The following is a 16,516-nucleotide window of genomic DNA, read 5'->3' on the forward strand; positions in this document are numbered from 1 at the left end:
GACGGTGTAAGTGCACCCACTGCCATGCTCTTCGTGACAGGGCTCTTCTGTGGCGCTAGGTTGTCTGGGGCCACCCAGGGGCTGTGACTCACACCCAGTGCCTAACCCCACCCACCCGGTTTGGCTCTAGGCTGCCCTGGGCTCCGTGGGTCCCCTACTAACCCCAGCCCTTGCCTGCACGACCTCACCCCAGTTCTCTAGCCATCCTCCCATCCTCTCCCCTTCCCACCACCGGAGGGCCAGCAGCCACAATTCAGCACCAAGGTCAAGAGCTTGGCTCTGAGTCCCTTTATCTCCTCTCTATGTGAGTCAGGGCACACAGATTTTGTCTCTCCCGGCCTCAGTTTCCTCACCTGTACAACGGGAATGCTAACAGTTCTGACTTTGGTACCCTGATGTGAAGATTCAAAGGTGCAGCCCTAGCACGTGATGGGCTCTGAGACATAGTGTGCCTGTTGGGAGTGGGAGCCGTGATTAGCCGCGAACAGGGACCGTGTCCACAGCCCACATCAGAGGACGTGGGGTCAGCGTCCTGTGTGGACGACGGAATAACAGGTGCTGGGCCTGACACAGGTGTCTGGACACAAGGCTTTGGGAACACACCGTTGCCAGTTGCTTCCCGAGCCTCAGCTCCCCAGGCTTTCCCGGACTTTATGATCCTTTACAAGGGTCTGGGCGCCTTCCTCCATCGCGCGGCTCCCACCCGCAGCCGAGCACTGGGGGACTGTGTGGCAGAAGCGGACCCCACCTTTGCCCCTCTGTCTGCCTGGTCTGCGTGGGGGCCCCCTGTCTGCGGCAAGGGCAGGCCTCTGGGCTGGCTTTCAGGCTGGACCCCTACCCACTCCCACCTCTCCAGGCTCCGAGGTGGGGCTGGGGGAGGCTGCGGAGGAATCTGGCCTCGGGGATCAAAGTGTTCAATGCAGTTTCTTTTGCGCCTGCGCCAGTTCCTTGCTCGCTCTGGGCTCTGAGGTGGGGAGGGTGAGCCGGGACACTGACCCAAGGCTGGAATTAGCCCTTGGGTGGGGGGCACCGGGCTCCGGGAAGCCCTGGACTCTACTTAGAAATAGCTCTGGTGGTGGAAACGGCAGCCAGAGGTTTCTCCGGATGCAGGAGGCCTCCTGTGGCGGGACTTGGGCACCTGGCTGACCTGCTGTCCTCTCCGTCCCCGAGCCTCCGAGCTGGTACCTGTCTCTCCAGCCCTCAGGTCCATTGCTGTAAACTGAGGACAAAGCCTTACCTATTGCTCTGAAGAGGCTGTCGTGGCTTCTAACGTGCCTGGCAAAGAACCCATGCCCGATGGGAGGGGTCCTCTCCTGTCCCCTGGGGTGTCTCTGGACATCATGGCTAACCCTGAGGCGACTTTGCCAAAGAGACGGCCGCAGGGCCAGGCCCGCCCAGTGCCAGGGGATGGGGACCTGGATGTTCTCTGCTGCTTAGGCCACAGGGGGTACTTAGCCAGGGACCCTGGAATGTAGAGGTCCCTCCCTCCCTCCCTCCCTGCACCCGCCCTGCCAAGGGGACAGCCAGGGACGGAGTCTCCTGAAATAACCAGATCTGGTTAGTGAGGCTAATTTTAAAAGCCACTCTGGCTGCCCCATAGGCCCTTCTGGGAAGCCATGAATGTCCCTGTGTTGCCCCTGGGAAGCAGGGTGAGGAGAGAGTGGCAGGGGCTGGCGATGGGGATGGACTCGCATCCTTGACTGTTAGTGCAGGAGACCCCGGGCTGCCTCCCAGGGCCTGCCCGCCCAGCACCCAGAGTCCCAGGTCCAATACTGGGGCTCGGGGGCCCAGCCTCTGTCCCGATCCGCTCAGGGCAAACCCCAGTGGGCTCTCAGGACCCTCCGGCACCCACGCTGGTCTCCCTGAAGCAGTAATGAGCAGGGGGACTTAGGCTCTCTGGGTCCGTCCTGGCTCTCTCCCACTGTCTCCATTGCTCACTCTCTATGTTCCTCCGTCTCTGGATCTCTGCCTCTCCCTGTCTCTGACACTGGAGGTCCCTCTTTGCAGCAGTGGCTCTGTCGCCCTCTCTCTGGGCCCATCATGAAGGAGGTCAGACAGCATTCCTGACAGTCCAGAGGCTGGAGCGTGCGTACCAGGTGGGAGTGGGTGTCTACCTCGGAGCTGGGGGCCCCGCAGGGGCGGGCCGCAGTCCTGGGGGCAGACAGGAGCTGTAACTGGGCAGGCAGGGGGCCATGTCCAGGCACGACATGGGCCATCTGGACAGGCCAGGTGCCAGCAGAAGGAATGAGCTCCAGGGGTAGGATTGCCAGATTTAGCAAGTAGAAACACAGAGCCCAGTTAAACTTGAATTTCAGATAAACAAGAAATAATTTTTAGTTTAAGTATACCTCATGCAATATTTGGGACATACTTATACTAAAAAATCATCCCTTGTTTATTTGAAGTGCAAGTTGAACTGGTCATCCTATATTTTATCTGGCAACCTTATCCTGGGAGGCCCTTGGAGTGAGCGGAGAGGTTTCTCAGGAATGACAGGTTTTATAGACGGACCGTAGGAGCCCCAGCCTGGAGGGGAGACCACAACCGTACCCCAGTCTCACAGCGCGGGCACACCTCCTGCCCAGAGAGATTTCAGTTTTCTGGGGATGCGGACAGTTCTTGGGAGGCCGTGACCCTGACATCAGTCACCTCCTCAGTGGAGCCATAGACCTCAGAAGGGAGGGTGTGTACATTCTCTGCTGAGCCCAGTGCCTAACCCAGGGCCTGGCACATAGTGGGGGCTTCATAAATATTTGCTGAATCAATGAAGAGTCCCCCCAACCCACCCCCATTGGGATGGGGGTGCTTAGCCAGCAGGGGGCTCCAGCAGCCTACCTCCCAAGCTCCTTGAGGCTAACTGGTGCGTGCAGTGCCTGCCCCCTGTCCGGGGACTCCCAAAGTGCGCTGCAGAAAGAGAGTGAAGGGGCAGATGGAGAGAGGAGGCCAGGTTTTCCTTGTTGCACCCCCACCCCAGACCCCAGTCTCAATCTGGAGTTCAGCCTGGGCAAGAGTGTGGTGGTAGGTGAGAGCAAGAGCAGAGTGACCTTTGGCTTCTGGCATTGGGGGGCTGCTTGGGACTAAGGTGGAGGGGCAGGCCACAGAGGTGTTGTCAGGGCTCGTTTGCAGGGTCCTGGGACACGGGGGATTCCTGGGACCCGGAGAGTAGGGAGTTCTTGTTTCTGGAGAGCGGAAATAGGCCTTTTCCTGTGGAGCATCAATCTCAGGGGTCTCCCTGGAGGGGGTGACTATGCCCTCCCACACCTCCCCAAGAGCAGCGTCCCTTAAGTAGCCTTTTCATTCATTCATTCGCTCATTCATTCATTCGTTCACTTGCTGACTCACCCACCGTCACCATTTGCTGAGATGAACTCACTTCGGGTCTTGTGCTAAAGGACCTTAGCAACGTGTCGGGCTCAACAGAAGCACACCTGTTCCATGGCCTGCACCTGCCACCGGGTCCCTGAGCAAGAGACCGAGGCCCCGGGCTTTGCCACCCCGCGGGGGGGATGGCGCCAGCAGCTCCCTCCTGGGGAACTAAAGACAGGAGATGATGCCTGCCCACAGTAGGTGCCGCAGGAAAGGGGCCGTCACGGTCACTGTGATTATCACCGGTATCATTTTGAGGTTCCTCCGGGCTGGGCCGGGAGCTGTCACTGGCCCCAAGGTCCTGAGGCCTCACTTCCTCTCAGGGGTTTCAGCCACCTCAGCCCCCATCCCTCCTTTTCAAGGACTGTCCTCTCCCGCTGTCTCTGGCTTCTGGATGCAGCAGTGAGCCCTTCAGGAAAAAGCAAGAGATGGGACGCAGCTTAGAGCGGCCTCTGGGAGGTGGGGCTCGGGCCTGGCCCCCCTCGAACCTGCAGCGTGACCTGGAGCTTGTCCCTTCCTGCCCTGGGCCTCAGTTTCTCCAGTTGTACAGTGAGGGTGTGGGGCTGGACATCCTCCATGCCCTGGAAGGGGCCTTTCTGTGTGTCATCCTGTTAGTAACGGTTTAGCTCCGAGCCTATAATCACATCTGCCCTGGGAAGAACTAACACAGCGTTTCTTTAAATTGGGCTCTAATTGCGGCTTTTAGTGGAGTCAGATGCTCCCCTCCCCCAGCTGCTCTCCTCCCCCAGCTGCTCTGAACCAGGGAGATTGTCCTGGCCTGCCCTGCNCGCAAGAGATGGGACGCAGCTTAGAGCGGCCTCTGGAAGGTGGGGCTCGGGCCTGGCCCCCTCGAACCTGCAGCATGACCTGGAGCTCGTCCCTTCCTGCCCTGGGCCTCAGTTTCTCCAGTTGTACAGTGAGGGTGTGGGGCTGGACATCCTCCATGCCCTGGAAGGGGCCTTTCTGTGTGTCATCCTGTTAGTAACGGTTTAGCTCCGAGCCTATAATCACATCTGCCCTGGGAAGAACTAACACAGCGTTTCTTTAAATTGGGCTCTAATTGCGGCTTTTAGTGGAGTCAGATGCTCCCCTCCCCCAGCTGCTCTCCTCCCCCAGCTGCTCTGAACCAGGGAGATTGTCCTGGCCTGCCCTGCCAGGCCCTGGGATCTCCTGGATTGTTCTAGCTGTCACTGAGCTGGCGACGGGTCAGGAACTAATCTCTCTCGAGGACCTACTGTGTGTCCCGCCCCTGAGCCAGGTGCTTTTTCCATCCAGAGGACTCTGGGTCATCTCACTACCGCTGTGGGCGGCAGGGGCCACTGGAACCACTTTTCAGAGAGGAGGCTGAGGCACAGAGAAGTGTAGTCACTTACCCAAGGCTGCTCAGCTAGGATGTGGCAGAGGCCGGATTTGAACCCAGATCTGTTGGATTCCAGGGCTTTGTTCTCAGCCTGCAGCTGAGGAGACGCGCCCTACCCCAGCTCAGTCAGGCCACCCTCCTGGGGGCCCTGCGGGGGCAGCCGGCATCGCCAGGGCCCCCTGGTCACAGCCTTCTCTGTCCACATGTGACCACAGCCGTTCTGCTTCTTCCCTGCCGGTTGGGACTGGAGGACAGGGTGTCGGTGGACGTGGCCAGAGGCCTCCCCCCTTGCCTCGGGCGGGGCAGGGGCCGCGGTTTCCCTGTTTGTTCTAGAGATCCCAGCCGCTTCCCTGAGGAGACAGCTAGTGGTTCCCAGGCCACAGCCCCTCGGGTGGAGCCAGACCGCGGCTGGCCGGCCTGGGAGCACTGCCCGCCAGCCCCATGGGGCTCTGCCAGGCCCTGGCGCTGGGTGGTCTGGGCAGGGGCCAGGAGGGGCCTCGATTTGGGCCACGGGACAGGAGCCAGGATTGGAGTCAGGCTTGGGGCTGCCCTGCCGGGGACTGGAGGGGTCCTGAAGGCTGGGGATGGCTGACCAAGGGGTAGAGGCAGGCATGGGGCGAACCCTGCCTTGTGGGGAGCCCAGGAGGGAAGGCCCCAGGCCCTGGTTCCATCGAACAGCCCCAAGAGAAACATCCAGCCCCTTCAGGATTGTCTCCGTGGAATGGCTTCAACTCAACCATTGAGGTGGTTCAGGCAGGAGCCTACTTAGAGGCTGGTGGAGAAGACAGGGTGGCAGGCAGAAGGCTAGATCTCAGCTCTGCCCTCCTCTGGACCTCAGTTTCTCCATCCTCACAATGGGGAGGGGACAGGACTCCATGTTTGACAAGAGCCAGAGCTGGGTAGGCAGTAGTTGGGGGGTGGGTAGCCCAGACTGGAAGGATCTCAGTTGTTCCTGGATTCATTTGCAGAAGCTTCTGGAACTACCTCCTTCACCCCTCCGCCCCTCCCCCCCAGCTCCACACACTTTGGAGGAAACCCAGAAGTGAACACCTGCTGGTTTTGGAGTCTGCTGGACCCCAGTTCAAATCCCGACCACTGGCTGGCTGTGATCTTGGGCCCATCATGTTCCCTCTGTGCCCTGCAGCTTTAAATACTGCCATGACCCCCTTCCTTACGTCTCTAGCTGAGTTACCCACTGAACTCCAGACGCACCCTTCCCAACTACCCATGGGCACATCCACCCCCAAGTCAATGGGTATCTCTAAGCCAACGTGATCCAAACCACTTCTCTATTTTCTCTCTGAATCTGTTCCCCCATATCCATAAATGCACTCCTCTTAGGTGCCCTGGCCGAAAGCTCAGGGGGCGTCCCTTGTTCCCCCAGTTCCTCTGCTCCCCACATCCAGTCCCTCAGCAAGCCCTGCTGGCTTTAACTCCCAAACTTGTCTGGGATCCAGCTGCTTCCCGCCACCACCACCACACTTAGCTGGTCCAAGCCACCACCACCTCCACCCCCAGCATCAGCCAAGTGTCCAGACCGCCTCCAGCATCCCCTCCTGGTGTGTCCGGTCCTTCCTCTGCACGGCGGCCATAGTGATCCTTCCAAAGCATAAACTGGACCACATCTGCCTCTGTGTGTGAGCCATTTTACTGTGTGACTTCAGCTTGGTGTCTGACTCTTTCTGGGCGCCAATCCTGAGCTTGGTCTGGGAGACTGTGGAAAGAGGCCTGTTGCCCCAGGACATCCCTCAGGAGCGGAAGGCAGACAAAGGGCACACCTAAACGTATGGATGTCAGGATCTGCTCTAGCCTGGGGAGCAGGCTGTGGGAGGCAGAGGGGTGAAAGGTCACATCTCACACTCCTCCACATCCTGCCTCGAGGGACCCTCCTCCACTCAGCCCCAGCCAATAGTCCTCAGGACACAGCCTCTCAGCTGTCATTGTTTCCCAACCAGGTGACCTGAGTGGGCAGGAGCCTAATCACAGGGCCCTCAGCCAGGGTGAGCAAGCCCAGGCTGCCCTCAGAGGCCCTGGAGCCACCCCGCGGGGGAGGGGGGGAGGGGCTCTGCTGGTGGCCCACGGGCATTCCCCACCAGGACAAGGGCACAGGGTCTCCGCCCTGTGAAGTCCCACCCCTGCCACCTTTGCAGTGACATTCCTGACCCAAGGGCTTCTCCTCCCCTGGCCCAAGGGAGGTCTGGGCGTGGCTAGGGCAAGCGGCCCTTACTTAGCCCTCCATCCCTCGGTGGTAGTGGTGTGACTTTGCAGAAAGTCACCAATTTCTCTCTGTTTCCGGGTCTTCATCTGTAAACCAGAGGCAGAACCGGTCCTGCCCTCTGGGAGTGGTGGGGACGCTCAGAGGCTACATGTGTGCTGAGGCACGAGGAACGGTGCCCAGAGCAGTGCCCAGAGCCCGGGGGCACCACAGAAGTGCTCCCAGGTTGCCCCCCGCTTGGGTTCCCGCTACCTCAATTGTAGGCCTCTGTTCCAGTCGGCAGGAGGGACAGGTGGCCCTGGCTGGTGGTGGACCCGAACCTGCCTGCCCCCTGCTCGGCTGGTGGGGCTCAAGTGTCCACCCCGTCCCGAGGCCGGTGCAGATGGGTGAGGAGCCAGGAGGGGGCCTGGAGTCGTGAGGGCACAGCAGCGCACGGACACCCCAGGGAGCCACCCAGAAACTCGGGAGCCCGAATCCTCTTCTAAGAACTTAATCCCCCAGCCCACCGTCCCCACCCCCTGATCGGCTGGCGCTAGAACTTGGTGGGAGGTCTTGGGTTACAGCCACCAGGGCTAATTATAAACTCTGCTGGCGTGGGGCTCTTACTACCCCATTGAAGGGCTTCTGCGGCTGATGGGACCCGGCTTGTTTTCCTGGGAAGGATTAGCACCCAGAGGCCAGGGAGGGGACATGGGCTGGGAGTCAGGCGCACCTAGGTTCAACTTGCAGCTGTCTCTTACACGCCACGGGCCCCGAGCAGGTCACTGCGCTCTGCCAAGCCTCCCCTTTCTCATCTGCAAAATGGGGATGATACTGCCTACCTCACAGGATGGTGGGCTCAGTGTAGGTGACAAATGTGCCCTCAGGCTGGCAACTTCACCGCCTTGTCTTGGGTGCTTCGATGGGCTTGTGGTGCAGAGTTGGTGTGTTGCTCTCTCCATCCCTCGATATCAGAGCAGCCCGTTTGCTGATGACCCAGTTGCCCACGTGCTGCTCCAACAGCCTTCTGGACAAGTAGAAGCTGGGACTCTCAGGCACACATTTGGGGTTTGCTCCCCCTCCTCGTCTCCATGGCCCCAGCTTCTCCAGCCTGGTCCACTGTTGCAGTTTCCTTGCGCAGCCAAGATGATCTTTCAAAAATGATGCTCACTCCCCGGCTCCAGAACCTTCTATGGCTCCCCAGAGTCTTCATTGTTCACCTCCAGCTTCTTGGAATGGCATTCGAGACCTTCCTGCCCGTCTGTCCCCACAATGTCTCCTCTGGAATCCTCTCTGTGCCCTCACGTTCTGCCCCAGTGCCCGTCCACCGTGCCCCCTGCTGGTTAGCTGCCCCCTCGCCAGCCCCCACAGTTCCTTGCTCGCCTCTGCACTGGGATTGCTTCTGGCAATCTCTGTGGTGAGATATGAGCTCTCTGGGGACAGAGCCGCGGACCGCTCACAGGCACAGTATAGATAAAGCAGGGGTTCCGAGTTCCGTCTCCACCAGGACCGGAGGGGTAGCGTCTGCCGAAAGGGACTTAGTGTGAGTTCCGCCAGTGCTGGGGACGGTGGCACACAGGAGAGCCACACGCTGGGCGGGCAGCCAGCTCGGCTCAGATCGGCCATCGCCCCGCAGAAACATGCAGCGGTGACAGCCAGACCTTCTAGTTTTTCGAAAAAACCGCGAGTCCAAATATCATGTGACGTGAAAGCTCCCAATGTTTTAAAACACCGTGAGGCTGTGCAGTGAGGTCTGGGGGGCGGGTGAGCCTAAGCCCCGAGCGTCAGTAATGCTGAGGTTGACTACCTGCCCCAGCGTTGGCATCACTCAGCCTGTTTTGCAGCTGGGTGGGGTCGTGTGACCGGTTCTTACGAGGGAACCATGAGTTGAGGTGATGCGTGTCACTTCCAGGAAGAAGTGGTTAAAAAGAGGGTCCCTCATCCACGTGCTGCTCAGACAGAACCTCGTTAGTGCTGGTGAGAGGGAGCATCCGGGACTTGGAGGAGACAGAGCCACGAGGTGGAAAGAGCCCGGGTCCCCGTCGCCCAACCAGAGGCCCCACCAGATGTTGGAGACAGAAATAAACTTATTGTGTTAAGTTCTGGGTTTATCTTTAACGGAAGGCAGGGTTATCTGGATGCCTAGAAGTGGACTTGCCATCCTTCCTTTGTTCTGGAAACCCTTGTGCTGCGGGTACTGCCACTCAGGTGTAGAAATGGAACGGCAGCAAGGTGAAAGGACACGCCCTAATGCGGAGACATGACAGCGCAACGGGGCAGAGACATGCCCCCCGTCTCTCCGACTCACAGTCCAAGCTTTACAGCCTCCTCTGTGTATCGCAAAGTTAAACAGATGCTACTGGTGTCCCGTTTGTATCCCCCGAGCATTTACCGCCCCAGCTCTCGCCTGCGGGCTTTGTCTCAGCCCTTCAAGGCAGGTTGGAAGTACCAGGCTGTCCTCTGTCCGGGAGCAGCCCCTTAGCCGATGGAGGATGAGACTTGGTGAATAAATGCCACAGCAGGACGATGGAGGTGGTTGGCCCTGGTTGGCCCTGATGGCAAGCTGCTTCATAACCTACCTTTAATCAGCTTCCTTCCTTTTCCTGTCCCACTTCCTCACTCTCCGCCTGCTGCCTTCTGGGTTCCTTTTACAAGCCACTCATGTGCAAATCCTTTTCTCAGGGCCTCTGCCTTTGGAAAACCCAACCCACGACTCAAAGCATGGCTTGCACATCCCGGAGACGCACAAGTTGATTTTGGGGGGTGCGCTGCTGAACTTCGTGAAAACTCGACTGCTCCCGTGTGGATTTAAACAATTGTTTAGGAAATAATAGTAGAGATAAAATAAAAATTGTGAAGGGGATAGGAGGTGTCCTTTTACCCTGGCCAGGATGTAGGCATGTAGTTTTAGTTTTTTTAATGTTTACATATTTATTTTGAGAGATAGAGGGAAGGAGAGAGGGAAGGGAAAGGGCAGAGAGAGGGAGACAGAATCCTAAGTAGGCTCCACACTCAGCACAGAGCCTGACATGGGGCTTGAACCCACAAACTGATCATGACCTGAGCCTAAATCAAGAGGCAGATGCTTAACTGACTGAGCCACCCAATGCCCCTTAGTTTTTTTTTTTTAAGCTATTTTGGTAAGTTAGTTTATTTTGAGAGAGAGAGAGTGCAAGCAGAATAGGGACAGAGAGAAGAGAGATTCCCAAACAGGCTCCACACTGTCAGTGCAGAGCCCGATGTGGGGCTTGAACCCACAAACTGTGAAATCATGACCTCAGCTGAAATCAAGTCTGATGCTTCACTGACTGAGCCGTCCAGGCACCCCCAGGCGCCCCGTAGTTTTACTTTTCTCTCCCAGCATCGGTGTAGCTGGACTCCTTTTGGCCAGCACTGCCGGAAAGTTCAGACAGAAATCAACCCGATTGCATTTTCTCCCTGCAGAATGGCGCACTTGTGACGTGGTTTCTCTTCTTGCTGAGTTCATGTTTGACTAGGGTGTGTTGAGTCACTAGTATGGGCTGCAGGAGAACACTGTCAGGAGGTTGGAAATGTATTATAAACAAAGGAAGTCATTAAGTATAGGGGCTTTGGAATCGGACGCACATGGATTCAAATCCCAGCCCCACCACTTGGAGGACCTTGAGCAATCACACCACGTCTTGCACCCTTGGTTTCCTTAACCTATAAATGTGGGTGGCAGCGGCCTACTTCCTAGTGAGGGTTCAATGAAACTGAATCTATATAAAGCACCAAGCACAGAGCTTGTTGGGATGGTTTAATTGTTATGATTATTACCATTATAGGGACTATCATTCCAATGAGGCAAGGGGCAGACCTGGGGAACCCCGTATCCCCTAATATCAGGTGCAACCCTGAGGCCAATACTCAGGCCGGGTAATCAGGAATGGAAAGATCACCATCACCAAGCTAGGCCGAAGCTCTGTGAGGGCAAGGACACTAAATTCGTAAGAAGGGTTAGGGGCACCAACCCCCTGCATAGTAAAAAACCCGTGTCTAATTTTTGATCCCCCCCAAATTTAACAAATAGCCTCCTATTGACTGGAAGCCTTACTGATAACATAAAACAGTCAATTAACTGTTAACATAAGTGTTAACAATGGACATATTTGATATTATATATGCAATATGTACTGTATTCTTACAATAAAGTAAGCTGGAGAAGAGGAAATGTTATTTAAAAAACAACAACATGAGGGGCGCTTGGGTGGCTCACTCAGTTGAGCATCTGACTCTTAATTTCGGCTCAGGTGATGATCTCACAGTTTGCAGGATCGAGTCCTGCATCAGGCTCTGTGCTGACAGCGTGGGGCCTACTTGGGATTCTCTGTCTCCCTCTCTCTCTCTGCCCCTTCCTCCCTCTCTCAAAATAAGTAAACTTAAAAAAAAAACAAACAGTAGCATCTTTTAAAAAAGGAAAAGAAAATCATAAAGAAAACCCATTTACCAAACTGTCCTTATCCAAAAAATTCTGCATGTAAGCGGACCCATGCAGTTTAAACCTGCCTTGCTCCAGGGTCAGCTGGATTCGCTGAATGAATGAATGAACGAATGAACAGCTCCACTGGGCCAGGGCATGGAGCTCTGTCCGTCGAGCTGTGATGCAAGAGTGACACAGGGCTGTGGACGGCCTTCTTGCTGTGGGTTTCAGGGCCCAGAGGCGTACTTCTCTCTCACAGCAACCCAGACTGGACTGTGTCTCATTTTATAGCTAAGAAAACTGAGACACAGAATACGAAGCAGCTTGNTTCCTCACTGACCACAGAGACTCAGTTCTGTCCTCAGAAATATTTGGAAAAGTTTTATTTAAATGTTTTGTGTTCCCTTTTAACCAACACCAAAAAGAGAAAAAAAAAAAATTGCTGTTCCAAACAGGAGTGTCGATTCAGAGAGGAGTGGGCATGTGTGTTAAGAGCCGGGATGTGTCTGCCTGTCCAGGTGGCTCTTGCCAGCCCGGGTCACCCTGGGTTGGATGGCCCATCCCAGTTCGCTTCCTGGGAGCCCCTGACGGCCTTAGAATGAGTGAGCAAACCCCCATCCTGCGGGGGAGCTCTCGGTCTCCCCTGCGGGTAGGGACATGAGCATGATGGGGCCTGGTGATTCCAGGAGGGGAGGGGAGTGGGAAGGTCAGATCCGGAATGTTCCATGGAGGCTTTAGGGCCTCCGGGCCTGGAGAAATATGTTTGCTAGAAAAATAAGATGCTTTGCGAATTCCGGCAGTCTGTGTTCTCTGCCTGCCCGAGACAGACCTACTCTGCTGGCCAAAGGAGCAGCGGGGGAGGGGAGCAGAGGCTGGAGGCCAGGAACGGGTCTGGTGCCAGTGGAGGGTTCCAGAGGGGAGCCAGGCGGGCGGCAGACTTTGGTTTCCTGGGTCCTCTCTCTGGCAGCTGTTGAGGCTGTGAGGGCCCCTGAGGTGTGGCTCCCAGGTGGCGGGCCGCGCTGAGAGAGGGAAGCTGGCCGTCTGTCACAGGCAAGTGGGTGCCTGGGCCGTGGGCCCTCAGAACAGGATGCCCAAGGCGGGCAGGGTCAGCAGGAGGAACAGGGGGCCCGGAGAGGGGCCACCCGCCGAGCTGGCCGAGGCACAGTGGTCAAGGTTGGCACCGATGCAGGCGGCGTAAGCCATCACGTGGGGAATGTAGTTCTGCTCGTGGACGCCATGCAGCAGGTGCGCCATGGGACCCTTGGCGAAGACCGCTACGTCCTCGCCGCCGTGGGTCTCGTGACGCAGGGGCACAGCAGACTGCGCCTGGTAGTTGTTGTGGGCTGTGGGCCAGAAGGAGCACTCACTGAGGGCTGGCACTTGGCAGCCACTCCTCCCGCCCTTCAGGCTGCCTCAGATGCCCACATTTTATAGAGGGGGAAACTGAGGCTCAGCGCAGGAAGTCATTCTGTGCAAGGCCACAGGATTCGGGCCTGAGTCCATTCTGACACAGAAACCCGTACCCTCAACCCCCAGAAGAGAAAAGCTAACCTCAGTTGGAAACAGGTCAACCCAGGAGAGCCTCTTACCATTGGCTGCAAGCCACTGGGGTCATCACGAACAAGTGAATATTCAACAAGAGGGAACAGATGAGCACACTGAGAAGGCTCAGGGTTTGGAATATTATATACCCGGTAAAAACAGCAGCGTAACATAGCAGGCACTGCATGTGCCAGGCACCGCACTAAGCTCTTCCGACCCAGTTAGTCCTTCAGACAACCTTGGGAGCTAGAATTCTTTTACGGAGGGAAGGGAAGCTGCGGAAGACCACCTGCATGCCCAAGGTCACAGAGCTGCTCAATCGTACAAGGGGGTTTGAACTGGGATTGCTCTTTGTCTACGGCCATACCACCCTGAATGCGCCCCATCTCGTCTGAACTGGGATTGCTCTGACTCAAGTCCGGGCTCTTATAAGACCCCTGACCTTGGGGTCTCCTACAGGGAGCCTACAGGGTTGCCAGGCCCATGCCCAAGGGGCACCGTGTCCCCTCCCCGCCCAGGACTTGGCAATCTCACCGTAGTCCACCATGGAGACGTTCTCTCGCTCACCGCCTACCACCTTGTAGCCAGGCCCGTTGCCGTACAGGATGGAGGTGAAGGGCTTCTTATCTGTGTCACTCACCATGGGGGCCAGACCTGCACAGGAGGGCATTGGCCCAGGAGTCACGTTGGAATCCCCAGGCCCCAGCCTGGCAACCCTCAAACCTCCTTTGAACTACCCCATGAAGCCACCTTCTAAACCTGACTTATTTCCAGCCAACCGCCCTTCAGTTTCCACTGTGCCCACATCCCCCTCAGCTGTTGGTCCACCTGTCTGTCTGTCCATCCACCCATCCTCTCTCTCATTCTTCTATCTACCCGTCACGCAGGTAGCCCCCCATCCACCCATCAGTACTTCTCTGTCCTGCCCAGTCCTCATGGATCCCACATGGGCCAGGCCCTGAGCTTGCTGGCTCTCCCACCCTGCTCCTGCTCCCAGATGGGCAGCCCCTGGGAGTGCCCAGTGCCCACCCCAGCAGAGGCCCACCTACCGAAGATAGAGTTGCCGCGGGGGGTATACCCGCCGAAGGTGAAGACGTGGGAGTGGTCCGCAGTGACGACGGTCAGTGTGTCTTCCAGGGATGTCATGGTGCCGGCCTTTCCGATCGCCTGGTCCATCTCCACCGCCTCATGCAGCGCCTGCTTGGCCTTGCCTTCATGATGCCCATGGTCAATCCTGCCTCCTTGAGACCCCGAGGCAGAGGGCTTGGGTGAGGGGCGGGAAGATCTGTGCCCCCAGGCCCCGCCACACTACCGCTGGGGGAACTGCCATGTGCCAAGTACCACACCGGGCGCCTTATGCAGCATTCAACCTGTACAGCAGCTCAGAGAAGGCAGGTTTAGACTAAGGGCTCATGCACAGAGAGAGCCAGGCCAGATCCCCCTGACCGAAAACCCTGTGCTCTGCCTGTGACCCCACGCGGCTCTCAGCGCAGCGTCTTCGGCGGCTTGAAGGGGTCTGAGACCTCAGACAGAGAGGGGAACCAGCATGCCTGAGGTCTTACTGGGTGCCGGGCGTAACAGACTGGTGCCTTGTTTCCCCGTAACAACAATCCTGGGCAGAAATGGGTAGTCGGCCCCATGTACAGATGGAGCGACTGAGGCCCAGGGGGCAGAAGTGACGTGACCAAGGTGGGAGGGATTTGAATGCAGGCATTCTCGGTGCCCCTGGTAAGCCTGTGCCACCTCTCCTGTATGAGCGCAAGCCTGGCTTTGAGCCTGGCTTAAAGGTCAGGGCTCAGGGCTACATGACCTGAGGGGACCCCTCCTTGTCTCTCACAAGAGGAAGATGCCTGAGTGGACACTCCCAACTCTGAGGGTCCTGAGCTGGGGCGTGCGGCCACCCTCCCTTCCCACTGGCCTGAGCCTCGCCCCTCTGGGCTGGCAGGCTGGCGGGGTGGGTCCTCCCTCTGCTGTGGCTCTGGGAGCAGTCACAAAGAGAAACGCTCCCAGGGGAGCCGGCGCTCACCACCATTGGTTCCTGGCTGGATCCTTGGCGTCAGAGGCCTGTTCGGGCCAGGCTGAGACCTGCCATGCTTGAGTGGGAACCCTGGGGTTTGGCGAGAAAGCAGCCAAGCCGGCTTGGCGGCCACTGGCCTCTGGAAGGCAGAGGGGCCTGAGTGTGTATATGTGTGGTGAGGGTGAGAGAGAGAGAGAGTGTGTGTGTACCTATAGAGTTCAGTGAGGCAACATCAGGAACCACAGAAGACAATAGCTATTAGAACTTTGGAAGATTCCGGAAACTTTAACACTTCCTCCCACTTCCTATTGTTATTAACTTAGCTATTGTGTAATCATAATAATGGTAATAATAGAAACACGGAAGATTTATTCTCTGTTGGATCCTGTTCCAAGTACTTTATGTCTCTGAACACGATGGATGCTAACAACCCTTCTGAGACTATTTTTGGCCTCATTTTACAGAAACGTACAGGTAGAGGCCAGCAAAGAACCCAAGCCTGACTCCAACGCCTCCCCACAGCGCTGGGAGACCCTGTGAACATTGGCACACAGCACTGCTAACGCCCAATGTCCCGGCTCTCCCAATCTGGGGACCTGGGACGTCCCAGCACCTGCCCTGGGTCTTCTCTCAGGCACAGGACTCGTGAGTCTGACGTCAGCCCCACACGTGCCTGGTAACAGCTACCTGCCATCCAGCTGAGGGCTCCCGCAGACCAATGGGCATCTGCGGACGAGGGCCCTGGGCCTGTTCCCTGAGCCCAGCCAGGCAGCCGCGCAGATGCAGAGGTCTAGAAGGGCCTGCTAATTTGTCTTTTGGGAGGAGTGAAGCTCAGGGGCCTCAGGGAAGGAGGCTCCTGGGAAGTCTTCCCGGACTAGTGAGCCGGACGGGCCATCCTCATGGCCAGAGGAGATGTTGGGCTGAGGGCTTTCAACACCTGTGCGTACCCTATCTTCCCCAAAAGGAGTCTCCTTCTCCCCAAAAGCAAGACAGCTGTCTTTGAGAGTTGGGCTACCCCATCCCCCGACCCCAGGGCCACCCCTCTGCAAGCTCCCAGGGAAGGGGCCCCCGCAGCCAGGCCTGGGGTCCTACCTTCCACCAGCAAGAAGAAGCCTTCAGGGTTCCTATTCAGGATCTTGATGGCAATCTCCACCATCTCGGAGAGGGACGGGTCAGTCGTGCTATTCCTGTTCAGCTCGTACTGCATGTCCCCCGGCTCAAAGAGACCTGAGGGGAACACAGAACGGCGTGGATGGTGAGTTCTCACACTCTGCAAGGAGGGCCCCCAAGGAGCCTGCGCTATCTCCGGGAACACAGGTTCAGACATACACCTTGGAGTTAGAGTTTTGAGAATGCTGCCTCCTTTTACCTTTGCAGCCACGCTATGGTGAGAGGCTCACCAGAGTCCACTTCACAGAGAAGGAGACTGAGGCACAGGCGCTCAATAGCTTGTCATCTTCGGCTGCTAAGTGGGAGATCTGGCACTTAAACCCATCAGCCCAGCCCCAAGCCTGAAGGGCTCCAGTCATAGTACCACAGCCCCCAGGCTGAGAGCACGGACCCAATGGGGCAGCTTGCGTGTGCACTTACATGTCA

General features: G+C 57.3%; 1 protein-coding gene and 1 long non-coding RNA gene across 2 annotated transcripts in view; one reads left to right on the forward strand and one right to left on the reverse strand.

Annotated features, from left to right (window-relative positions):
- Positions 1 to 4,048, forward strand: part of LOC144241330 (uncharacterized) — a 4,707-nt gene extending 659 nt beyond the window's left edge. Inside the window, exons 2-4 of the long non-coding RNA XR_013338032.1 lie at positions 1,198 to 1,271; positions 2,008 to 2,096; positions 3,729 to 4,048. This is a non-coding gene — a long non-coding RNA (uncharacterized LOC144241330). The remainder of the gene's footprint in view (positions 1 to 1,197; positions 1,272 to 2,007; positions 2,097 to 3,728) is intronic.
- A 7,681-nt stretch (positions 4,049 to 11,729) lies between these two features.
- ALPL (alkaline phosphatase, biomineralization associated) overlaps positions 11,730 to 16,516 on the reverse strand; it is a 56,515-nt gene continuing 51,728 nt past the window's right edge. Inside the window, exons 9-12 of the mRNA XM_077775802.1 lie at positions 16,013 to 16,147; positions 13,953 to 14,144; positions 13,438 to 13,557; positions 11,730 to 12,704 (exon numbers count right to left, since the gene is read on the reverse strand). Coding sequence (XP_077631928.1) covers positions 12,439 to 12,704; positions 13,438 to 13,557; positions 13,953 to 14,144; positions 16,013 to 16,147 — 713 coding nt within the window. The 3' untranslated portion in view covers positions 11,730 to 12,438. The remainder of the gene's footprint in view (positions 12,705 to 13,437; positions 13,558 to 13,952; positions 14,145 to 16,012; positions 16,148 to 16,516) is intronic.

The sequence above is a fragment of the Crocuta crocuta genome, unplaced genomic scaffold (assembly GCF_008692635.1).
Source record: "Crocuta crocuta isolate KB4526 unplaced genomic scaffold, BGI_CrCroc_1.0 scaffold127, whole genome shotgun sequence".
In the NCBI taxonomy this organism is placed as follows: domain Eukaryota; kingdom Metazoa; phylum Chordata; class Mammalia; order Carnivora; family Hyaenidae; genus Crocuta; species Crocuta crocuta.